The 26,820-nt window shown below is 30.9% G+C and overlaps 1 protein-coding gene across 3 annotated transcripts in view; it reads left to right on the top strand.

Annotated features, from left to right (window-relative positions):
• ATRNL1 (attractin like 1) overlaps window positions 1–26,820 on the top strand; it is a 784,866-nt gene that overhangs the window by 255,124 nt on the left and 502,922 nt on the right. For all 3 annotated transcript variants that reach the window (XM_072805187.1, XM_072805188.1, XM_072805189.1), the window contains exon 21: window positions 9,732–9,784. In XM_072805187.1, coding sequence (XP_072661288.1) covers window positions 9,732–9,784 — 53 coding nt within the window. The remainder of the gene's footprint in view (window positions 1–9,731; window positions 9,785–26,820) is intronic.

Genomic DNA, 26,820 nt, shown 5'->3' with positions numbered 1-26,820 from the left:
TTTTTTTTTTTTTCATTTAGCATGTCAGGAGTTTTAGAAAGTTCAGCTAGTATTCTTCAGATGTTTCTTCTTTGTTTCTTCTGTCTTCTGCTTTTGGACTTAAGTAACATATCTTTTATGTCTCTTTCATATTTTTTCTCTGTCTCCTGACCTATTTTTCAGTTCACTTTTCTCTTTCCTACTTTTGCTATTAATCTCATCCATTCAGTTCTTAATTTTAGTTATTGTATTTTCATTGTTGTTTTTATAGTTCTACTTCTTCAGACTAAATTCTTAAACTTATCTATTATAGTTTCTTACTGTCTTTTATTGTTTCCATTTTTTTAGGAGAATTTCTAATCTTTTATCTGTTCCATTATGGTAAAAATCATTATTTTAAGACCTATATTTTTTTCCTGATAATATCTAGATTCCCATTGTCCTATTTTATCATCTTTTGTTTCTGGTAGCTCCTGTTCTTCTTCTCTTGTCTGTTTCCATGTCTGGTTATTTTTCATTTTGTCCCCGATACTATATTTGCAAAATCTAAATATAGATTGAGACCTTGGATAAAATACTTCCAAAGAAAATTTAATTCTCTTATGTGTATGAGAACAATAGAACCTTAATTATTTTCAGAGATAAGTTTGGTTCAAAGTAGATCTACAGTCTCTGGAAGGCCTCACTATGCTCTGATTCCTAAGATTACTCTTTAAAACTTAGCTCACCATACTTTGGGTGGACTAGACTCTAAAGCATTTTCCTGTGAAATATTGTCCCTATCCATAATCAGGGACAAAAGAATCTCCCAAGGGATCCTAGGATTCCATCCTTTTCTGCATCTAGGCCTGGTAATTTTTCACTCTTTTGCTCTCCAATGTTTTAAATACTAAAAAATTACCTTTTTTAGTTGCCTTCAACTAAAGCAATCTGGTTTGTTCTGCTTATCATTATTGGTCTCTGAAATCCATAAACAGCCTTATAATTTTAAATCCTGTACCTCTTATATTAGTTGAGGATTGACCTTATCTTTACTTCTGATTTTTTTAAGTTAAACTGCCTTAGAAATATGTTATTAATATTGATTCTGTGCTATACCCTAATATATTTTTGCTCATATTATATATCATGTTTATTATTTTTTTAGAGGAAAAAACAAAAAAAGCAAGTGTGTTTTATCTTGTGTGTACTTTTTATAGTTTCTCATGAAAATGCAGTCAGATTCCCAGCTGTATTAAATTATCTGTCATGATATTTCAAAATTAAAGCAATTAGATGTCTATCCCCTGTTTTTTAGTTTCTGAGTAGAAAAAGGATATCTCCTGATAACATGCATATGTATTTATATTTAAATATTTAAATCAATAGGAAGAAAACAAAATGCTATATTTTAGCACTTAGAATGTAGAATTATTTTTATATTTTGTTTTTTAAGTACTTTTATTTATAATGCAATATGATAATTCAAAGAAATGATAGTCATTATTTAGGTGACATGTAATGACAATATTTGCCCTTTCAAAGTCCCTAATAAATATTTCAACCTAAATCTCTTTTCTTAAAAGGTCTGACTGTTTGCTTAGTTTGTTTACTGGGAATAGAGGATGATTATCCCCTTGCTTTAGACACAGAATTCTTTGAACTTATGTTTTTAATTAAACCGTTCAGAAGACTTCTGAAGGCTTTTAATGTTTATATCTAATCTTTATACAGAAAGATTCTGAATTTAAAAAATATTACTTTAAGCTTACATATTAGAAATATTACTGTATTTATATAGTGCAATTTTAATGTGTTTAAAGAGGTATTATTTATATCTATACTTTCCCTTTACATTCACTTTACCTTCTATAATCTGAGTTTGAATTTGATCAAATAATTTAATATTTTAAATTATTTTGTGAATTAGATTAGTATATGTTCCTAACTCAAATTTATTGTAATTTTTTATAGTAAGGAATTTTATATATAACAAAATATTATGGTGGACAGACCTTAAGATGACTATCAATGATATCCTGGTATTCACACTATTATAGAATGTGGGCAGGATCTTTGACTTCTAAACCAGAAAATATGGTAAGGGTAATGGTATATCCCTTCTATAATTACGGCACATCACTTCCATGAATGTGGTTTAAGGCCATGTCTTTTTTTTTTTTTTTTTTTTTTTTTTTTAAGGATTTTAAGAGAGAGGGAGAGCACAGAGGGAGAGAGGGAGAGGGAGTGCACACAGGGAGAGGGAAAGGGAGAACAGACACCCCCTAAGCAGAGAGACCAATATTGGACTCGATCCCAGGACACCAAGATCATGACGTGAGCCGAAGGCAGATGCTTATAACCGATTGAACCACCCAGGCATCCCTTTAAGTCTGTGTCTTGCCAGAAGATTTGCTCTAGACAGTTTCTCCCTTTCTGGCTGGCTTTGAAGAAGTAAGTAGAGCTTCAGGCATCCTCTGGGAGCTGAGGGCAGCCTCCAGCTAATAATAAGCAAGAAACCAAAGCCTTTAGTTCTATAGCCACAAGGAAATAAATTCTGCCAACAACCTGAGGGAGCTTAGAAGCAGCCCATCCACAGTCAGAAAACCTCTGATGAGAACCTAACCCCAGCTGACACCTTGATTGCAGCTGTACAGCAGACCTCAGCTCCAGCCAATACCTTGATTGCATCCTACCTAGTCTCAGAATCAGAGAACCCAACTTTGCTCTATGTTCTGACTCCTGACCCACAAAAACTGTGAGATAATAAAGATGTTAAAATTGCTAAGCTTTTGTGATCTGTTACTTAGCAATAGATAACTAGTATGAATATATTCAATTGATCTTTTATTTTTACTTGATTTATATGATTTATATGTATATTTGTGTATTAAATATATAATATATGTTATTATATGTGCTATATATTATATGTGCTCTATGATTTTCAAACAATGAAGGGCATCTCAATATTTGATAGAAAAAATATGCTTTTCTGAATGGGTAAAATAATTTTAACAATGCAAATTAAGGCTTTTCTAAAACCTGACTATTTTAAAAGAGATTTTACTTTTGTGTTACTTAACACTGTGGTTTGTTACAGAATAAAACATAGCTTAGGGGCCACTGGGTAGCTCAGTTGGTTGTATCCAGCTTGATTTTGGCTCAAGTCATGACCTCAGCTTTGTGAGATCACAATGCAATGCCCTGCATTGTACTCCATGCTCAACACAGAGTCTGCTTCTCCCATTCCTTCTGCTCCTCCTTCCACTTTAGTGCTCTCTCTCTCTAAAATAAATAAACAAACAAACAAATAAATAAAATCTTAAAAAAATAAAACATACCTTAACATATTTTTTCTTGGGACACCTGGGTGGCTCAGTGGTTGACCATCTGCCTTCAGCTCAGGGCATGATCCTGGGGTTGGGATCAAGTCCCACATCAGGCTCCCCACAGGAAGCCTGCTTCTCCTTCTATGTCTCTGCATCTCTCTGTGTGTCTCTCATGAATATACAAATAAAATCTTTTTTAAAAACTTAAAATTAATTTTTCTTAATCTGCTTATTTCATATTTGTATATGTAAAATTTTAGTAAGAAAGAATTTAGAATTTTCTTTGTAATATTGCTCTCTCCTTTTGTTGAAAGTCATTGATTGTGAGGTGCTCCATTCTGATGTTTTAATTTCATTTAGGTCTACAATGGAATTTATAGATTATAATAATCTTAATTTCCAAACATTATTATATAGATTACATGAAAATCTGTAATGGGTGTTCCAAGCATTTCAATATATCAGCTGATTATATTTGCAATAGAATTGCATAAATGGTCATACCAATCAATTTTGACATGTGAAGAATGAGATGAGAAGATCATTTGCATAGCACAGCATTAGGTCTAAGTGATACATTTATAAATTTATACATATAAAATTCATATACTTATTTGAGATTTCATTTATTTCATCCCTTATAATGAATATATTTTTCCATGGGTGGTGACTGCTGTTAGAATGCAAGATCTTGGATTTTTGATTAGAGATATGACAAATATTTTTTGAGTGAGTTAGATATAAGACAAATTTGTCTTATAGGATATGACATATTTTTAAAAAATTTTTTTATTTATTTATGATAGTCACAGAGAGAGAGAGAGAGGCAGAGACACAGGCAGAGGGAGGAGCAGGCTCCATGCACCGGGACCCCGATGTGGGATTCGATCCCGGGTCTCCAGGATCGCGCCCTGGGCCAAAGACAGGCGCTAAACCGCTGCGCCACCCAGGGATCCCGGGATATGACATATTTATAAGAAGAAAAATTAGATTATTCTTACCTGGTCTCCATCTTTATGATGATGACTACCAATTCCCATACATCCTCTATATTTACAGTCAGTACTTGAAATTTTCCCGTTAGCAAGAGCTCTTTCTTTCCCACCATTATTTATTTATTATTGGCATGAACTCATGAATTCCTTTTTTCTCCAGTGGTTTATAAATCACTGTCATACTTAATCATCTCATACTTGTCTTATTCCAGATTTGTCCAGTGGGAGATACTTCAAGCTCATTTGTGTTTTTGTGACATAAACCCATCATTTTGAGAATCTGTTCTTACTTTCTAGTATAAGAAGATGTCCCAGGTTCATCTTAAACCTGTCCTGCCTCAGATCAGCCTTTTAAAAAATATTTTTGTAGAGCTATGATTCCTTACAGTTAAGAATTACATTAGTAGCCAAAATCTTGGTGCTAGATATGCTCTTTGCTACTGAAGTGTCTTAATTTAGTGGACTGTTGAGTGGACAGAACTAGGATATAATTATTTATTTACATATACAATTAATTACATATATATATGTACATATGAATGCATATACACACATAAACAATTTTAGAAAGCATTACTTCATACCTAAACTTCTTTTTTTTTTTAATTTCTTTTTTTTCATACCTAAACTTCTAATTCCAATGTATCTCTCCAAGGTTCTTTGGGGCCTTCTCCAGTTTAATATTTGTTTCTTCCTCAGTGAAAACCCTGGCTTCCAATGACATTAACACATTCCTTATTTGCTCAATTCTGTAATAAAAGAAATACTTTCAGAATTGCTTTGTATCACTTTAATAAGAGAACCCAAAAAGATTTCAAAGTTTGACTCCTGCACCTCACTCCCAGAATTGATAATATAGTCAGATACTATGTTAAGTTATTCGGAGTAGTCCTTCTTTTTATTTTCCTCCTCTCCCTTCCTTCCTTCCGTCCTTCCTTTCTTCCTTCCTTCCTTCCTTCCTTCCTTCCTTCCTTCCTCATTTGAAATTCACTAAATTAATTTCTTTTAATTTCTGTTTTTAGGATTTTTTCCTCTTTCTCATTTTTATTGGTTTAATACATATATTTTGGAATATGTTGAACATTGATATTCTTTCAAAAGACAAAAGTACTTGAAAATATACTCAGAGAAGTTCCCATTTCCTCCTTTCTCCTCCAGTAGGTAACTGACTTCATTGTTTTCTTATTTATCCTTCCTGTGATTCATATATATATATGTTTTATATACATGCATATGTTTCTTATGCATACATATGTGTATATATAACACATACACATTATTCTTTTCCTTCTTACACAAAAGGTAACATATAGATATGTATTTGTATTAGGTCATAAAGATCTTCATTATATTTTTGTTTGGTTTTATTTACAGATGTTTGGTACTCCATTGTGTTTATATACTGTGGTTTATTTAACAAATTTTGTGTGCATGGGCATTTAGGTAACTTACAATATTTTATAATTATAGATATGTACACATATTTTCATATTGCTGGTGGTTTACTTCTAAGTTCCTGTGAGTATATTGAGTTGAAGAATAAATGCTTAGATAAATTCATTAGATAATGCTAAACTCTCCTGCATAGGGATTTTCTCATTTTGTATTCCCACCAGCTCATAATTGTACAGGAGCACTGTTTGCCCACAGTCTTATATGCAGAGCAAGTTGCTATGCTTTTGAAATTTTGACCATCTGATGGGGGAGAAATGGCATCTTGGTATAGTTTTAGTTCATACTTCCCTGTTTTAAGTGAAGTTGATATTTTTTGTGAATTGTCTTTTTATGTCTTTTGCCAGTTTTTCTATTGATTTGTCAGTCCCTCTCTTATTTTTAAAGAGTTCTTTATAAATTAAGGATTTTGCCCTTGTATGTTACATAGGTTGTCAGTTTTTCCACAATTTGTCATATATTTGGATTTTGCAAATGCATTTCTTTTTACCATGCCTTTTAGTATACCTGTGTTATCATGCAGTCTTTTCTTCTAAAATTTTATTTGTATGCTCAGGAGTCTAACCTATTTAGATTTTTTTGTATGCATTTAGTATGAAGACTGGATCTGATTTTATATTTTTCCAGATGTCTCTCCAGTTGTCTGAATATAATTTATGAAAAAACTTTACCCCAATCCTTTAAAATACCACTTTTATTATATGCTAGATTTTTAGTATCTGATAGTAGGGCCTCTTTGTGGAATTTCTATTCTGTACCTTTGGTCTTTCTATCAGTGCATGGAAACTACACTATTTTAATTATAGGCCTTGAATATATTTTAAATCTTTTAAGACTAGTTCCCTTCAAACTTCCTTTTCAATTTTTCTTTTTTAAATTAAGTTTTTAATTTTAATTCCCATGTAGTTAACATAGAGTGTTATATTAGTTGTAGTTGTAGAATATAGTGATTCAACAATTCTATACATTACTTAGTACTAATCATATAAGTGACTCTTGAATTACCATCACCTATTTCACCCATCCCCCTATGTACCATCCTTGTGGTAACCATCCATTTGTTCTCTATAGTTAAAAGTCTATTTTTTGGTTTCACTCTCTATTTTTTTCCTTTGCATATTTGTTTTGTTTCTTAAATTCCACATCAGATGGTATTTGTCTTTTTCTGACTGAGTTATTTCACTTAGCATTATGTTCTCTAGATCCATCCATGTTGTTGAAAATGGTAAGATGTCATTCTTTATGGCTGAATAATATTCCATTGTATATAAACATGTCTTCCTTATGCATTCATTTATCAATGGATACTCGGGCTATTATATCTTTACTTCTGCATGTGAACATTAAGGTCAACTTTTCAAGCTCCTTTAAAGCTTATTGGAATTTTCATTTGGTAAAATTGAACATTACCTTTCAAATTAACTGCAAACCCTGATGATGTTGAGATAGCCCAGTAAAAAATATGGGATGTGTTTGTATATTTATGCATACTTTTGTTTTGCAGGCTGAGTTTTATGCCTAAAGTTTCATTATGTTTCCTTTGAAACTATTTATTTCCTTAGTTATTTGTAGGCACTAGTGATTTTTTAAATGATAGCTGAAATTAAATGACTAAAAATTGATGTTTAAATTCCACTCATACATTTTGAAAATACTTTTAATACATTCAAAATTGTCTCCTACTTATTAATATATAAAGATCTTTAGGCAATATATGATTCTAATTTGCTTTATTGAGTTTGAAAATTTAAGAGAGGATATAATTCTTATATTGGACACCTTGAAGAACTCCATAAGCCTCTCAGCTTAATGATTCCTTTTTTTTTTAAGATTTTATTTATTTATTTATTTATTTGAGAGAGAGAGAAAACGAGAACACAAGCATTTGTGCCCACGAGCAGGAGGAGGGGCAGCAGGGGAGGGTGAGGGAAAGGGAGAGAGAATCTGAAGCAGACTCTTTATTGTTTCTGGAGCCTGTCATTGGCTTGATTTCACAACCTTGAGATCACAAATGGAGCTGAAACTAAGAGTTAGCCATTTAACCAACTTGAACCACCTGGGCACCCCTCAGCTTAATTCTTAATGAGATGGTATTAATTCCTTATTTCTGATAATGAGCTTGAGTAGTGAAAGCTAGCAAAAATTACTAAATAAGAGCATATAATTTAATCTTCCTGAGATAATTTGCTGTTTGGAGAAAATAAAATTTTAGCCATGTCTTTACAATAATTATATTATGTTGAAGGTAACATATCACAAGTAAATTCTATTTTAATATAATATTAATTTTTTTGAATAAATTTAATATTATCAAAGAAAATAAAAATTGTCTAACTTCCATGTGGGAAAATAAGTCTGTATCCAGAACTTTTAAAGTCAACATATAAATAAATTAAAAAATATTTGAAATCCTTAACATTTGTCAAAGTTAGTTATTTTAGATTGCTATGGTACTTTGAAAGCCATCTACTTAGACAAATAAGATTCACGGGGAATATCATGCATAACAATGCAGATACTATTATTTTGAATATTTTCCTATTTCTATTCTAGAAGTAGTATTGAGATATCCATTTGCCACAAGTCATATTTATTTTTGTGATGGAAAAAGGAATTGTAATAAGTTTGTAAATCAGCCCTTCATTGTATGTATATATTTGGTACAAAATGATGGGATTTATGGAATGAGCCTAAAGGGAGGAACAAAATATAGAAATAGTAGAGAATCTGAAGTGCTTAACCTAGCGATAATGAATATGATCATTTTCTATAGCTAGAAAACTATATATCACAAGTTTTGAAAGTTGCATTTGGGGAAATCGTAGGAAACCTAATATCTAAGGTTTTATTGTTTTATAGAGACTAAATAGTGGTATAAAGGACTATCATATTTGTAGTTTAATTTTGCAGTTAGTGTAGAAAAAGATTTACTCTTTAATTCAGTTTTTTTTGTGTAAGTGAAAAAACTAGCAACACATGGCTGAAAAATGAATTCAGAATGTGACCTGATTATTTAACTTATTATCCTCAACTGTTTGGCCTTTCAATAATTAAAAATATATATTAAAATTATTCCTCTTTTCTGAATAACTCTATTAAACTAAAGACATTTTGGAAGGCCTTTCTTATCTTTTAAACTTTTACACATACTTTAAATATTAAGTCACTTTATTCAGTTAGCCTAGTGTATTCCATTTTGTTATAATTTATTTTGGAGGGTGTTCCAAGAAAAACCATTATGTAAAATCAAGCTGTATCTCTGTTAGGCACTGTCATTTTAATTGAATTCTGGAAACATATAAAAATGTGAACTTAAGACATTTTAAAAATATTTATGATCTTCTCCCACTGCTGTAATTAACCATAATTTTGAAGAATTTAATTTAACTTAGAATTCGTGATTTGAAATGCTCTTATGTTCTTCCATTTTTTATAATCTGCTTATATAAATTCATAAATTTTTTATAATCAGGTTACATAATTCTCCTGAATTTAAGGTTTGACAATTCAGAGAGAAACTTTTCTTTGTGACACAATCGGGAAATCTTTTTTAAAGTGTAGATTCATTATGTAGAAACTGGGCTAAAATATATTAATTTCAAAGAATATCAGAAGAAAATGATGTAGATTTTGAATTTCCAAAATTTTCTTCCTTTACCTAAAAGTGCGTCTATTAAGACTCTCAATTTCTTCTTATATTATTAAGGAACAATGTAAACCACAATTTCCTAGTCTTTATCCCATCTGCTTTCTGACATTCCCTTTTATCATTTTGTGTTTGTGGTTATTTGTCTTTATTGTTTCTTTTCTCTATTCATGCCCAAATATTGGCCTTCTACATTAATTATTTTGAAGATTTGTTTTTAAAACTTTGATTAATGGTATAGGTTTTAAAATGTTTTAATGTAGAGTTTAATTACTTTTTTGCTTGAAGAAAAATATGGAGGTTTTGAATTTTGTTGTTCAGTAGCAAATGAGTTTTTTATTTCCACAGATGCGATTCTGAAAATCGCTATGTTGGTAATCCACTTAGAGGAACATGTTATTGTAAGTATTTTTACTTTTTTCATTTTAAATAATTAGTGTGTATTTTTAGTTTTGGGTGATTTTGCTGATAATAAAATTCATCTTGCATGCTGATGTCATTAATATGTTACAATATCTATTTCTTTTTTTATTTCTTAAATCTTACAACAGAACTCTATATATGTTGCTAAGAAAGGCAGTCTTTTGCTGTATTTTCTTAATTATACTTGGTGCATTTTTTTCTACTCTTGAAGAGTGACATAGCAATAGATCTTATTCTTAACATGAAAACAAATATAGGACTTTAGTAACTTCAGCTTGATTTAATGTAATCTTTTCATTTTGATTAAATTTTGAATAAATAGAATTTTATGATAGATTTTTACAGGAGGCAATTTTGGTCATCATTAAAAAGCTGTGTACATTTTTTTACTGAAAGATACTTTCACTGGGAAGTGATCACATTGTAGATGTATGTTTAGCTGTTTAAGAAACAAGTTTTCAAATGGTTATATCTTTTTACATTCCCACCAGGTCTGTATGAGTTTCAGTTTTTCAAATCTCTTAATGATTCATATGGTTAGTCTTTTTAATTTTTGCTGTTCTAATAGGTGTGTAATGGTATCTAATTCTAATTTTATTTACATTTCTCTAATAATGATAAATATTTGTTCAAATGATTATTTGCTATGTATATATTTTTATTTGATGAAGTATGTTTAAATATGTTGCCCACTTACCATTATTACTTTCATTATTGAGTTTTCAGAGCACTTTATGTATTCCAGATACAAATGCTTTTGCAAAATTTTTGCAAATTTTTTTTTTTAGTTTATGGCTTGTGTTTTCACTCTATTTGGAGTATTTTTTTTTTTTTTGAGGAGGAGTTTTTAATTAAGATGAAGTTCAATTTATCAATTTGTTCTTTTGAGAAATCTTAGCCTAACCTAAAATCACAAAATTTTCCCATTTTCTTCCAGAAGTTGTATATTTTTATGTTTTCTATTTATGAATATAGTCCCTTTTGAGTTAATATTTATATATATTTCAAGAAATGGATCAATTTTTTTTTCTTCATATGGATGGCCAAATGTTTTAGCACAGTTTATTTAAAGACTCTTTTAACCAATGAATTGCTTTCGTATCTTTGTTGAAAATCAGTTGCCAATATATGATTATAAGACTGTAAAGGTTGGGGCACCTGGGTGGCTCAGTCAGTTAAGTTCTTGACTCTTGGTTTAGACTCAGGTCAAAATCTCACGGTCATGGGAGTGAGCTCCATTTCAGGCTCCATGCTCAGCCTGGAGTCTGCATGTCCGTCTCCCTCCCTCCTGTCCCACACTTGTGCTCACTCCCGCTCTGTCTCTCAAATAAATAAATAAAATAAATCTTAAAAAAAAAAGAATTTAAAGGCTATTTCTGGAATTTCTATTGTGTTCTATTAATTAATTTGCCTACTTTTATGCCAAAATAGCACCATTATAACTACTGTAGTTTAATATGTCTTGAAATCATATCATTTATTTTCCAACTTCATTTCTTCTTTATCAAACTTGTTTTGTCTTTGAGTTCCATTTCTTTTGTGTTTACATATGAATTTTAGAAACTGTGTGTCAGTTTTTTCCAAAACACATGCTAGAATTTGGATTGAGATAGTGTTTAATTTATAGAACAGTATGGGGGGAATTGATATTTTAACCAGTCTTCTGACCCATGAACATCTTTCTCTTTTTAAAATTTAATTATTTTAAAATTTATTTTTAGCAATATTTGGTATTTTTCACTGTGAAGATCTTTCCCAGTTTTTGTCAGATTTATCTTTACATGTTTTATATTTTTGATGCTGTTGTAAATAGTATTTTTAATATTTAATTTTCAATTGTGTCTGGTTAGTACAACTTCAATTGATTTTTATGTTGATCCTCCATAAACTTTGTTAAACCTACTCATTAGTTGTCATACCTTTTTTTTTCCCTAGGTTCCATTACATTTTTTATTCAGACAATAACGTGTTTTGTTATTAATGGAATTTGATTTCTTTCTTTCCTGGGTCCCTTTTATTTCTTTTTCTTGTTTTATTGCATTGGCTACTACTTCTGGTACCATGTGAAAAGATGTGATGAGTATGGAAATTTTCCAGTGTTGTTGATTTTAGAAGGAAAACATTTGGTCTTTATCTATTAAGTATGATGTAGGTTTTTCCTAGATGCCTTTATTAGGTTGAAGAAATTCTCTTATAGTCCTACTTGCTGAGGATTATTGTTAGGAATGGGTGTTTATGTCAAATAATTTTTCTGCATCAATTGAAATGATCACAAGGTGTTTCTGTTTTACTTTGTTAATGTAGCAATTTTAGTTTTTAAAAGCAATTAATGCTACAACATGTGGATATACTCCTTTTGTTGTTGTTATTCATCCTAGATGAGCATGGTGATTATTTCTAGCCATTGGCTATTATGGAAAATGCTGATATGAACATTCATATGGTCTTTGTATAGATATATAATTTCATTTTCCTTGAACTGATTTTTAGAAGTAGAATTGTTGGGTCATATGATAAACTTATGTTTAAGTTTTTAGTAACTGCCAAAGGATTTTACAACATTTTACATTCCTACTAGAAATTTATAGATGCTTTAGTAATTCCACATTCTTATCAACATTTAATATTATCTCTCTTTTTGATTTTAGCCATTTTAGAATATCAAATTGTGTTGTGGTTTTAATTTGTATTTCTTGTATGACTGATAATGTTGAGCTCAATTTCATGTGCCCATGTCCTGAACATGTTTTGTTAGATACATAAAATCCTAATTTTCCTAATTCTTTTGTTGCTATTTAAATGGCATCTTTTAAATTACATTTTCTACTTATATTTGATATGTAAAAATTATTTATTTTAGTACATTAATTAGATATTCATAAACCTTAATGAACTGTTATTCGAATTGTTCACAGATATGTTTGATGATTAAATACAATTAATTATATTACATACAAATAAAAATAGATTTATTCCCTTCTATCCAGTTTTTTTGTTGGAGGTTTTTTGATTACTGTTTTTTGATTACCAGTCTTTTTGCTGTTGATCACTCTGCTCAAATTTACTATTCCCTCCTTATTCAGTTTTGGAAGCTCATATATTTCTAGGAATTTATTTCTTCTTGTTTATCCAATTTGTTGGTATAATATTCTCTTATAAACTTCTGTATTTCTGTGGTATTGATTGGTATTTCTCCTCTGTGATTTCTTATTTATTAGCCCTCTCTTTTTTTCTTGATAAATCTTGGTAAATCAATTTTCCTTATCTTTTCAAAGAACCAGCTCCCTCCTGATTTCATTGATTTTTGTTTATTGTTCTTTTAGTCTTTATTTTATTTATTTCTGCTCTTTATTTTATTTTTATTTCCTTCCTTCTAGTGGCTTTAGCTTTATTCTTTCTAACTCTTTTATTATAAGGCTAGGTTGTTTGAGATTTTTTGTTTGTTTCCTGAGGCAGGCTTGTATTGCTATAAACTTCCCTCTTAGAACAGCTTTTGCTACATCCCAAGGTTTTGAACCATTGTATTTTCATTTTCATTTGTCTCCATGTATTTTTTGATTTCCTCTTTGTTTTCTTGGTTGATCCAATCATTATTTAGTAGCATGTTATTTGGCCTCCAAGTATTTCTGTTCTTATAGATTTTTTTCTTGTGATTAATTTCTAGTATCATACTCTTGTGTTTGGAAAGATGAATGACATGCTTTTAATCTTTTTGAATTTATTAAGACTTTTTTGTGATCTAACATGATCTATTCTGGAGAATATTCCGTGTACAATTGAAAAGAATGCATATTCATCTGGGGTGGAATGTTCTGAATATATCCGTTATGTTGACCTAGTGTAATGAATCATTCAAAGCCATCATTTTCTTACTGATTTTCTGTCTAGATGATCTGTCCACTGATATAAATGGGATGTAACAGTCCTCTACTATTATTATATTACTGTTAATTTTTTTCCTTTATATCTTTTAATAGTTACTTTATATTATAAGTCCTCCCATGTTGAGTGCATAGATATTTACAATTGGTACATACTCTTTTTGGATTGTTCTCTCTATGATTTTTGTCTCATTACAGTCTTTGTTTTAAAGTCTATTTTGTTCAATTTATGTGTTGTTACTCCCCCAATATTAACCCAAGGAGGTCCACAGTAAGATACATAATACGTAAAATGACAAAAAGATTTAAAAGCAGCAGGGAAAAACAGCTACATAGGGGAAAACCCATAAGGCCATCAGCTGTTTTTTTAGCAGGAACTTTACAGGCCAAAAGAGAGAGGTGTGATATATTCTCAATGTGTAAAGGAAAAAAAGCTGCAACTATAAGAATACTCTATTTATCTAGGCTATCATTCAGAATAGGAGAGGCAAAGAGTTGCCCAAACAAAAAACAAAAACAAGAAACTAAAAAAAGAATTTCTCACAGAAAAGCTAAAGGAGTTCATCACCAGTAAACTAGCCTTACAAGAAACATTAAAGGAAATTCTTTGAGTGTAAGGAAAAGGTCATAATTATGAGTAAGAAAATTATGAAAGAAAAAATTTCACAGATAAATACAAACATATAATAAAAGCAGTAGGTAGATCATTTCTAATACCAGTATGGATGTTAAAGCACAGAGGCTGAAAAATCAATTATGTTTACAAAAATTATTAAAGGAATTCATAAAATAAAAAAAATGTTAAGTATGATGCTGTGTACATAAAACACAGGGAGGAGAGTAGAAATGTAATATTTTTAGAATGGGTTCAAAGTTAAGTGACCATCAATTTAATAATTGACTACTATATGCATAAGATGTTATATATGAACTTAATGATAATCACAAATCAGAAACCTATAATAGATACAAGAAAATATAGATAAAGGAATCCAAGCATAGCACTAAAGAAGACTATCACAAAACAACTGTACAACAAATCACAAATCAGCAATAAGTGTATGTCTATCAATAATTACTTTAAATGGAAATGGACTAAATCATCCAGTCAAGACATAGGATGACTAAATGGATAAAAAAGCCACCTCTATCTATATGTTGCCTATTAGAGACTTACTTCAGATCTAAAGACACATTAAGATTGAATGTGAAGGGATGGGGAAACATTTACCATCAAAATATAAGCAAAAAGAATGCTGGAGTAACAATATTTACATCTTTCCAATGTTTTTAACCACTTCCTGGGATGGTTGGTTTCTCTAAGTACTAAGTCAAAGTTATGGTGGTAGATAACCACAATCAAGTAGAGAGTTTGCTGTAACTTATGGAATATTTCCTTTATCAAGTTAAAAAATTATTATCTACATTAGTATAAAATTTTATCATGAATGACTTTCCTTTACCTGAGTCAGTGTGAAGTTGTATTAATAGGTTTTCTAACGATAAATATCTTTTAATTCTGGGGTAAACTAAACCTGGGCATGGCACATTATTATTTGGGATACTGCTAAATATTGCTTGTTTATATTCTCTTTAGGAGTATTTTCAGTTTGAATGAATATAAACTATACTTTTACATTTTTTTCTAATGAAACAACCTTTGACTGTAATGTTTCAGTTTTTCTTTTTTATTTCCATACTGGGTAACTATAGTGATAGCTTTTAAAACTTAATTTTAGAAGATTGAAGACCTCTTTTAAATAGAAATAGTTAAAAATATTAAGTGAACTTCAAAGATTAGTGAAATTCAAATAAAATTTTGGGGTCTTGTGCCTTTTTAAAAATTTTTTTATTTATTTATGATAGAGAGAGAGAGAGAGGCAGAAAGAGAAGCAGGCTCCATGAACTGGGAGCCCGACGTGGGACTCGATCCCGGGTCTCCAGGATCGCGCCCTGGGCCAAAGGCAGGCACTAAACCGCTGCACCACCCAGGGATCCCGGTCTTGTGCCTTTTATTGGTAGTTCTCTCTCTCTTTGCTATATTATATGGCCTTTGGGTTTATTCATTCTTTACATCAAATTAGTTTTCTAGTTCATGAGTTTTAGGATTTGTCCTTAGTAATATCCTTCTCTTATATACTTTTTAATTGTCATTGTTTCTTGTTAACATTATTTTCCACCTAGTTTTTAGCAGACATTGATGCTCAATGTAATTGATTGGAAGTTGTAGAACTGTGATATTTCAGTTCGTTCTTTATTTCTTGATTAGAAAACTTCTGTAAAAAACATATTTCATCTCATCAGATATTTGTTTACTCATTGCTACAGTTCATATAGGAAAGGCATGATAAATGTGATATTAGTTATTTATATTTACCAGTTTTCAAAGTACAGAATTATTTGCTCTATATTTCTCAAACATGAAAATTTTTATTTTTTCAATATTTTTTATTGAACTTATATTTGCCAACATATAGCATAACACCCACTGCTATATGGGTGTTATGCTATATGTACATCCCATCAAGTACGCCTCTCAGTGCCCATCACCCAGTCACCCCAACCCCCCCCCCCCACCGCCCACCTCCCTTCCACCACCCCTTGTTCATTTCCTAGAGTTAGGAGTCTCTCATGTTCTGTCACCCTTACTGATATTTCCCATTCATTTTCTCTCCTGTCCCCTTTATTCCCTTTCACTATTTTTTATATTCCTCAAATGACTGAGACCATATAATGTTTGTACTTCTCCAATTGACTTACTTCACTCAGCATGATATCCTTCAGTTCTATCCACGTCGAAGCAAATGGTGGGTATTTGTTGTTTCTAATGGCTGAGTAATATTCCTTTTTTTAAATTTATGTTTTATTGGTGTTCAATTTGCTAACATATAGAATAACACCCAGTGCTCATCCCATCAAGTGCCCCCCTCAGTGCCCGTCACCCAGTCACCTCAACCCCCTGCCCACCTCCCTTCCACCACCCTTTGTTCATCTCCCAGAGTTATGAGTCTCTCATGTTCTGTCTCCCTTTCTGATATTTCCCACTCATTATTTCTCCTTTCCCCTTTATTACCTTTCACTATTTTTTATATTCCTCAACTGAATGAGACCATATAATGTTTGTACTTCTCCAATTGACTTACTTTACTCAGCATAATATCCTTCAGTTCTATCCATGTCGGAGTAAATGGTGGGTATTTGTCATTTCTAATGGCTGAGCAATATTCCATTGCATATATAGACCACATCTTTATCCATTCATCTTTCGAAGGACACTGAGACTCCTTCCACAGTTTGGCTATTGTGGACATTGCTGCTAGAAACATCGGGGTGCAGGTGTCCCGGCGTTTCACTGCATCTGTATCTTTGGGGTAAATCCCCAGCAGTGCAATTGCTGGGTCGTAGGGCAGATCTATTTTTAACTCTTTGAGGAACCTCCACACAGTTTTCCAGAGTGGCTGCACCAGTTCACATTCCCACCAACAGTGTAAGCAGGTTCCCCTTTCTCCTCATCCTCTCCAACATTTGTTGTTTCCTGTCTTGTTAATTTTCCCCATTCTCACTGGTGTGAGGTGGTATCTCATTGTGGTTTTGATTTGTATTTCTCTGATAGCCAGTGATGTGGAGCATTTTCTCATGTGCTTGTTCGCCATGTGTATGTCTTCTTTGGTGAAATTTCTGTTCATGTCTTTTGCCCATTTCATTATTGGATTGTTTCTTTGCTGTTGAGTTTAATAAGTTCTTTATAGATCTTGGATACTAGCCCTTTATCTGATATGTCATTTGTAAATATCTTCTCCCATTCTGTAGGTTGTCTTTTAGTTTTGTTGACTATTTCTTTTGCTGTACAGAAGCTTTTTATCTTAAAATGTTCTGTTTATCATAAACTTATGGACTCATACATATTTTTTATGTTTAAAGCCATTTGCAGTTATTAATCTTACTGATGTCCAAATTGTTTTTTTTTATATCACTTAAATTATCTTTATTTTCTAACTTTCCCACATTAATTCTGTTTTTCTTCTTTCAAACATTCTGGATTTTGGAGGAGGGGAATATTTTTGAATGATTTTTTAAAATTAGAAATTCTTTTTTGATTCTTTTTTAATCTTTAGCTTTTATCATGTCCCAAAGTAGTAACTACTTAAAATTATGAACATATATGAGTTATATTCCATTTAAAAAAATATATAAATCTTATATGTTTAAGACTAAGATAATTTTCCTTCTAAGATCTGTGCTGTCCAATATAAATATAACATGAATCACATATACAATCTTAAATTTTCTACTAGCTATATTAAAAAAAGTTAAAGGAAACGGGTAAACTTAATTTTAATAGTCTTTTATTTTACTCAGCATATCTGAAATGTCAATTTAACATGTAACAGTGTAAAAATCATCAATGAGATACCTTTTCTAAGTTTTTTTTCAAACCAAGTCTGAAATACAATTTGTATTCTATCCTTATAGCAATCTCAATTCAAATCAGTCACATTTCAGTTACTCAATAGCTACATATGAATAGTGGCTACCATATTGGATAGCTCATCTCTAGATTATATAAGATTCTTACTCTCTTAAAAATGTTAAAGGAGTAGTCCTAAAGCACTAGATGGCAGCCTTGTCATTTGTTATTAGACCTTCAAAACTTAATAACATTTGAAAGAAACGGTGTTTTAAAAAAGAAAAGGTCAGTAATTCTTGTAATAGTGTTAATGAAAACTATTCTGATTTTAAAGATTTGAGTGAAATTTAAAATGCAGGCCCACACTGTAGCTTAAAGCAATTGAACGGAATGTGGTGTTAACTTAATTGAAAGTAATATACCAGCAGTTGTATCCTATAGACAGGCTTAGTAGTTTTTTAAAGTTCAGTTTAAAATCCAAAACTGAAGTAATAGAAATGATCATTCCTTAATGGAACACAAAAGGAAGTTCCTAGCAATGATATCTAATTTGATTGGTCCTTGTAATATTGAATTACTCAATTTATCTTGGCAAATATGAAAATTGTAGTTACAGTAGTGTAGTTTCTTTTTTCTTTTTAAATGCTTTCATTTTGGTACACCTGGGTGGCTCAGCGGTTGAGCGTCTGTCTGCCTTTGGCTCAGGGCGTGATCCTGAGTCCCAGAATCCAGTCCTACATTAGGCTCCCTGTATGGAGCTTGCTTCTCCCTCTGCCTGTGTCTCTGCCTCTCTCTCTCTCTCTCTCTCTCTGTGTCTCTCATGAATAAATAAATTAAAATAAATAAATAAATAAGTGCTTTCATTTTAATTACAATAACAATTATAATAAAGAAAATCATAAATAAAATGAAAGACTGGACTATGAAAATGTTATATAGATGATATATTTCAGAATACAGGAAGTCACTGTCTACAATTATCTATTTTATGCTATTATTACATTAATTCTTTAAGGATGTGTAATGTCCAAACTTCTAGTTATTGATATTTTAGTATATTTCTAAGTAATCTAACATATTTTGATTATTTTACTTTTTATTTTTAAAAATTACTGTTTTATTTTGAATTTATTCTATTGTTAGAGTTCAGGATACAATTTTGTGATGATAATAGTACACTGTCTTTTAAAAGTAAAGAATTTAATTATTACTTTTATATTCAGTGTTCACTTCTGCCACTTATCACATCCTACATTAGTTTATATTGGTAAAAAAAAATATCCATTCATCCCACTGTAAGCTCTTTAGTTATTATTGATATATTTAATGTTTATTAATGTTTATGTTTTGGACTGAAAAATTATTTATGAGCATATTATTTAAGGATTTGAATTTTTTGTATATGAGATAATATTTCTAATGTTATTATAGATATGTTATGAACATCATTCTCTATTTACTTAAAATACTATGTCATACAAAACAAAGAAATTGAAACTTAAATTAACTTTATACTTAGTGTAATTATTCTATGTTTTATTCTAAAATAGGCATAAAAGAATTTTCCCATTTTAAGCTAAATATACTGTATTTTATTTGTGTTTTCTATGATTTTAACCATTGAGCATAAATAGGTATTTGAACAGAATCTGGCTGGTCCATCTGGAAGTGCGAAGTGACCCTGATGAACACAGAGAATCTAAATTCTTCTGTTTCACAGTTTAAAGACATGATAGATTGAGGATTACCAGAAAAACATAATTTAACCACATGGTTGGCATTAAACTTTATTCTTTGATTCATCAGTGCTTTTATTAATTTTCCCTAAGCTTATATACCAGTATTTTTAGATATTTATTTCAGTATTACATGACATTTTGGCATATTTTAAAATGAAGGACAATATAACATAATTATGAAAAAGTTAAAAATAGCTGATAAAAAATTGCTATTGAATTAACATGGAAGAGAGATGAAAGTTTTCTTTGGCAAAATATTTTATAATGAAAGTGTTAATTATTCTGGTTATATAAATAATACAGTCTCACTGCAAAATTAAATAAAGTTTAAGGAAGAAATAAAAATGTCTGAAAACCTCCTGCCAGGGCTTCCCAGTGGTGGTGTACAGTCTGTGTCCTCTGCAGAGGTGCCTACTTGCAGGAGAGAACGGGCACTGATATCCTGTACTTATATTTCTTACTAAGCCACAGAACTTGTGAGGGGTTGTATCTGTCTTGAGCAAGGGTTAATAGTTCCTAATGTGTATAAAGATGCTGAATGGGCAAATGAAGGCATTGCATGCCTTTCTAAATAAATCATGTCTTGAGAATGATTTTACATAAAAGTTTACGACATATATAATATTCTCAATGTGAACAACTTTTTTTTCTCACTGGGATATCTGACTCATTATTTAGTATCATTTATTAAATAAAACAGTTTTTGTCCAATCTGGAAAACAACTACCTGACTTTAAAATAATGTTAATACTAGTTAACATTTATTGAGCATTTACTGTGCCAGGCTAGTCTAAGCTTTTAATACTTATTAGCTTATTTAATCATCAAATGAGAAGTATACACTAATTATGAACATTTTTTTGTTTGAGGGAACAGAGGCAGAGAGAGCTTAATTTTTGTTAAATCACATGGCTATGAAATGGCGAAGCCAGTTTGAATCCAGCATCCTAAGTCTATAGCCCATACTCTTGACTATGAGTAATAAAATTATAGCAACAAAAATTAGTAATATATTTATCCCAAGTGTTTTTAAATGAATTAAATAGAAACATAATTTTGAAGGAAATAAAAAGAAAGTCTAAATATTTAAAAATTCAAACCATTTTCTTAAATAAGAAGTCTTCATATGAAAATACCATACTTAACCCAAATTGATATATAAGTTTTATGGAATTGCAATTAGAATTTTATTTGGTCCTGTCTTTTGAAGTATATACATTAGAATAAATTACCTTAAAATTTATTTTAAGTAATACACTTAAAATTTTTTTTAAAAATTTGAATTCAATTAATTAACATATGCATTATTGCTTTCAGAGATAGATGTTAGTGATTCGTCAATTTTTTTAAAGATTTTATTTATTCATGAGAGACAGACAGAGAGAGAGAGAGAGAGAGAGAGAGACAGGCAGAGGGAGAAGCAGGCTCCATGCAGGGAGCCTGACGTGGGACTTGATCCCAGGTCTCCAGGATCAATCAGGTCCTGGCCTGAAGGCGGCACTAAACCGCTGAGCCACCTGGGCTGCCCTCGTCATTCTTATTATATAATACCCAGTTCTCATTACATCACGTACCATCCTTAATGTCCATCACCCAGTTATGTTAACTATGTGTTAACTATGTTAACTAGTATTAACATTATTTTAAAGTCAGGTGGTTGTTTTCCAGATTGGACAAAAACTGTTTTATTTAATAAGTGATACTAAATAATGAGTCAGATATCAGTGAGAAAAAAAAGTTGTTCACATCCCTCCACCCCCCTTTCCTCCAGCAACCCTCAGTTTGTTTCCTATAACTAAGAGTCTCTTATCATTTGTCTCCCTCTCTGATTTTGTCTTGTTTTATTTTTTCCCTCCCTTTCCCTATAGGCTGCCCTATATTTATTTTAAATTTATTTCATTAAGAAGTAGAGTTCATGATTGAACAACTTTAGGTATTAGTCATTCATTTATGTGAAAATGAATCTCAAGATTTTTTTTTTTCAGTCTATAGAACATTTGTTTCAAGTAAAATCTGTGTAGATTCTCATATATTATTGCAGAGTAATGACATAGTTTAGCTACTTGGAGATACTAGGAAGTAAAGTAAGGTGGCTTCTGAAGAAGCCAGGGCACATTATATGAAGACCCCTAAATTAGAATCAGTGATGTATAGACACAAGTAATCATCATCAATCTTTTTTTATTCATTGATGAAAAAAGTAAGAACAATGAGTTTATGTATATATCCTAGGCCATGGAATCAGTCATTTTCAGAGTGTGAATAATAAAAATTTCTGTGTTTTCTCTGAAATTATATCTAGCATATGTTCAACTTTCAAATTTTAACTTTGGAATTATTCTACATGTTCCAAGCTCAATAGAAATTCTTAATTAATAATTAAGTGGATAGTACTTGGATAGTACATGGATAGTACTGTTCAGCAAGCAAAGAAAAACTAGTATATATTGAATATTTATTATGTAGAAACCAATTTAATATGAATTATTTCATTTAATACTCACAAGAGTGACATATTTTTTCTCCTTAATTTACTTACTGAAGAGTTACACTGTTAGAGTTTGGAGAGAATGTCAGTTATTGGAATTGACTCACTGTTATTTATTCATTGAACATGTATGTATTGACTACCTACTTTGTTGGACTCTGGGGATATTATAGTGAACAAAATGGGTTCTGCTCCATTGATCCTTATTAACTAGTAGGGAAAATAGGTATTATACCTGTTATATAATTACCTAGATATATAATTGCCATAACAACTCAGAATGAGAACTATAGATGCCTTAGGAATATATTATAAGAAAACCTGATTTAATTTCTGGGACAGGGAACAGGAATGGGTCAGGCAAGAGAATGATGGTGAAGGAGCAGGAATGGGTCAGGCAAGAGAATGATGGTGCTTTGATGTGCAGATGACTTAATAGTGGAGTGGTGTGGATGTGAGAATGGTGAAGCGGCATGCACAAAGTTTGTCTGTGATTGGGAGAAACATAGCATGTGATAAACACATAGAATCAGATGAAGAGAGGCAAAGAGATAAAGTACATAAGATTTGCAGAATCCAAAACATGCACTGCTTTATAGAATGAGAGGATTTGGGCCTATATTGTGAGAAAAATGGGAGCCATTGAAGGGTGTTAAGAGGAGACTAAAATGTTAAATTTTAGTTTTAAAATAATCCGTCTGCTTTCAGTGTGTCAGACAGCTGCAAAGAGCATGAAAAAAGCATTTAAAAATGATCATTTTCTGAAGCATATTTCTGGAGCTATGAGTAAAATATGAAACTTCAGGGCTGTGAATATATTTGAACTTATGTTCACACAAATTCTCTCATTTACTAAACCAAGTCTAAGTTGGCAAACATGTATTTATACAAATGCTATTGTTTAAAATATATTTAGATCCTTGATATTTTTATCAAAGTCTAGGTGCATCCTTTTCTGACCCCTCAAGATGACTAAATACATGTGTCTGGTATTTTCTTCCTAAACAGCTTTGCTGCAAGCATTTTCGCCACATAACTAAATTGGCTGTAAGTCAATTTTGCCATGAAAGATAAAATCAGAAAAAATAAAAGGGACATTTATTAAAAAGGACATAATGAAATATGAAAATAATTAACAAAATTAAAAACTTTATTGTGAAATAAAAAATATTTGAATACATTTAAATTGTGTGTTGGCAATACTGCACAAATAACTGATTTTATTTTGCTGGTGATATCTAAGCACTTTTTTTCAAAGTCTTTTATTCATACTATTATACGGTTTTTTTTTGCTTGTTGATTTGTTTTCACATTTTAGCATCACTTTTTTTTTGGCGAAAATTTTTTCCTTCATTAAGACGGATATCAGTTTTCAAATACTAGTATGCATATTGGTAACTGGGCTTGTATTGCGTTGTGAAAACATCCTACACTGTTCTTTGTTCTTGCCTTGTTGTCAAGTGTCCATTAATAAACTTTCTAAAGTTCTGCAGGAAAAGCAGGTTCAGAACCATGTACCACCATATGGACCATTGTGAGGGCTAAGATTTATTTAGTCTAAGAATAGGAGCACTGCATCAATGGAGAAATGAGACCAAACAGGTGATGGAACCAAAAAATCTGTCAAACCAAACTGCCACCAGTTATTTTTTATTTATTATTGCAAAATTGCCTTTTGGCCAATTATTTATGCAATAAATATACTTGTGGCAAAGATGATTATAGTGAAACCACATAGAACCAAATATATATGATCATGAACTCATATATTTCTGAAAAGATACGTAATTATATATAAATACACGTATGGGAATCTGACTTTTGAAATTTTTTAGAATTCATTGAGAGCCAATATAGTAAATAAGAAAAGTGAAATAACATTTATTGAATGCCTTTATTTTATGACAGTCTTCTCCAAGCCAAATACACACTGGCACAATTATGTTTAACCCATATAGTAATCCTATGGGATAGGCAGTTTTATCCTGATTGTGGCATCAAATCTCACTGAGGTTAGTTAACCTGCATAATATAACCCAACCCAATCGGTGAATGGGAAATTACAGTTGAGATCTCCTTAAATACTGTGGACAATGCTCAAAAGTGAAATACAATATGAATGGTGAAAAAGCAAATTGTAAGCCTCAGTTCCTTTCTCAAAATATTCAAATTAAAAATTTCTGAAACAATTCAAAATCTATATAACTATTATTCTGGCTCCCAAATGAGCTGAAATTTATATGAACAGTATCATTCGTACATTATATGCAAATCAAGATCAATTTCATATGATCCTGATGTTTGCCTTCTTGCATCTCAGATATGTAGATATTTCCAACAAATACTCTGATGTTTTTTAACATTGGTTATTATTTACTTAGAAAATACATAATTTTACGTAGCTTTTGTTGAAAGACTACATCAAATAATCATTTGCTTTTCATCACCTCACATAACTTTTTCTTTCTTTATGGTTTAAGTTCTGTTTCAAAAGATCTTTTGCTGTAGCATTTAAACTTTTAGTCATCATTTCCAATGAATCATTACTTTGGCATAGTATCTGACCTCTTTAAATATTTTGTACATGTTAGAGTCTTTTATCTTGATATTTTATTTGCATAACCTCCTTTTTATGATGCTGTGTTTTACTCATGAACTTAATTTTATATATAACCTGTTACTAATTCTTTGTAGTAAATAGTAGCCATTTGTTGTTGTTGTTGTTGTTGTTCCATGATTGCTGGTGCAGTATTGACTGAACTACCTAGAAAAATCTACTGCTGCATGTAGGAACTCACCCCTTGGTTTACTCTAGTCATAGAAGACTAACAAGAGAGACTGATTATTTTATGTGATTTTTTTTGCCCTATACCTAAGAAGTAAGTCAATTAGAAATGAGATATGCCATTTTTTTTGGACAAGTATATAACAATCTAAATTTAATTACTTAATGCATAGTGTAAATCATTTGAAAAAAACATGTTAAAGGTCAAGGATCAATAATCCTTTGTGCACCCCTTTTAAAAATCTTTTTTGGCCCAATTCTGGAAGTAATGCATGTTCATTCTAGAAGAGAGATAGACAAAAAAATTAAAATTGCTGATAATTCTTCTACCTAGAGAAAACTGTTGCTAAAATCTTATTAGATATTTTCCCAGTCATTTATTTTATGAACTGACACTATGATAGGCTGAATAATGCCCTCCTTCCCCCAAAGATGTACACATCCTAATCCCTAAAATTTGTGAATATATTACCTTAAATGGTAAAATGGAATTTGCAGATATGATTAAATTGACAATTTTGAAATGGGGAGATTGTCCTTAGAGATCAGTGTAATCCCAAGTGTTCTTATGAAAGGGGGCCAAGGAGATTTGATTACAACAGTGGAAGATGTGATCATGGAAACAAGAGGTCAGAAAGAGGATGGGGCCACGAAGCAAGCAATGAGCAATATTTAGAAGCTGGAAAAGGGAAAGGAATGAATTCTCTTTGAGTGCCCCCAGAAATAACCACACCTAGAACTTTCCTTTTACTTTTACTCCCTTTACTTTGTAAAGTTCATTTGGACTTCACACTTCCAGATCTGTGAGAATAAATTCATATTGTTTAAAGCCACTGAGTTTGTGGTCATTTGTTATAGCAGCAGTAAGTGATGTTCTCCAAACATCACATCACAAAGGAAATAGTCCTCAAAATTATTTATTAATTATTATTATTTATTCTTTAATTTATCCTTAATATCTTTATGTATGCCATTATTTTGTTCTCTTATAACTGTCAGTATATTATAGTTTTAAGATAATTCATTTTTTTGTATTGTCACTTTAAAAAATTAAATTAAAATTTATCTCACTTTATTTTTAATATGAAATCTGTTTAAAAATATTTTAAGTGTACAGCACAGTACTGAAAATTATAGGGGGACAATGCTGTAGCACAAATCTCTAGAACTTATTTATCTTGCATAATTGACACTTTATGTCTCTTAGTTGGTCATTCTCTGCTGCCTTACTCCCTGGTCCCTGGCAACCACCATGCTACTCTCTGTTTTATAAATTTCACTATTTTAAAGACCTTACACAAGGAGAATCATGGAGTTTTTATCCTTCTGTAACTGGTTTATTTCACGTAAGTCCAGCAGTTTTATCTCTGAGTATTTACCCAAAAGAATTAAAAACAGGATCTCAAAGACGTAATAGCATTCTAATGTTCATTGCAGCAATATTCAAAATAGCCAACATGTAAAAATCACTTAAATGTTCCTTGACCGATGAATGGAAATCCTGTATTATGTGTCATGGATGAAACCTGAGGACATATATACAGCTTTTTAAAAAAAATTCTTTAAAATTTTTCAATGTAAAATAATTACCGACTTACATATATTTACAAATATTTCTTTATGACCCTGACCTTGGAAAGTGTTGGACAGACATTTATAATATATCTCTTATTTTTGATTTGTCTGATTTTTTTTTAATTGTTAAATTCAGGT

Source organism: Canis lupus, chromosome 29 (genome assembly GCF_048164855.1).
Source record: "Canis lupus baileyi chromosome 29, mCanLup2.hap1, whole genome shotgun sequence".
Taxonomy (NCBI): Eukaryota; Metazoa; Chordata; class Mammalia; order Carnivora; family Canidae; genus Canis; species Canis lupus.
This window is presented reverse-complemented; position numbering and strand designations above follow the sequence as displayed.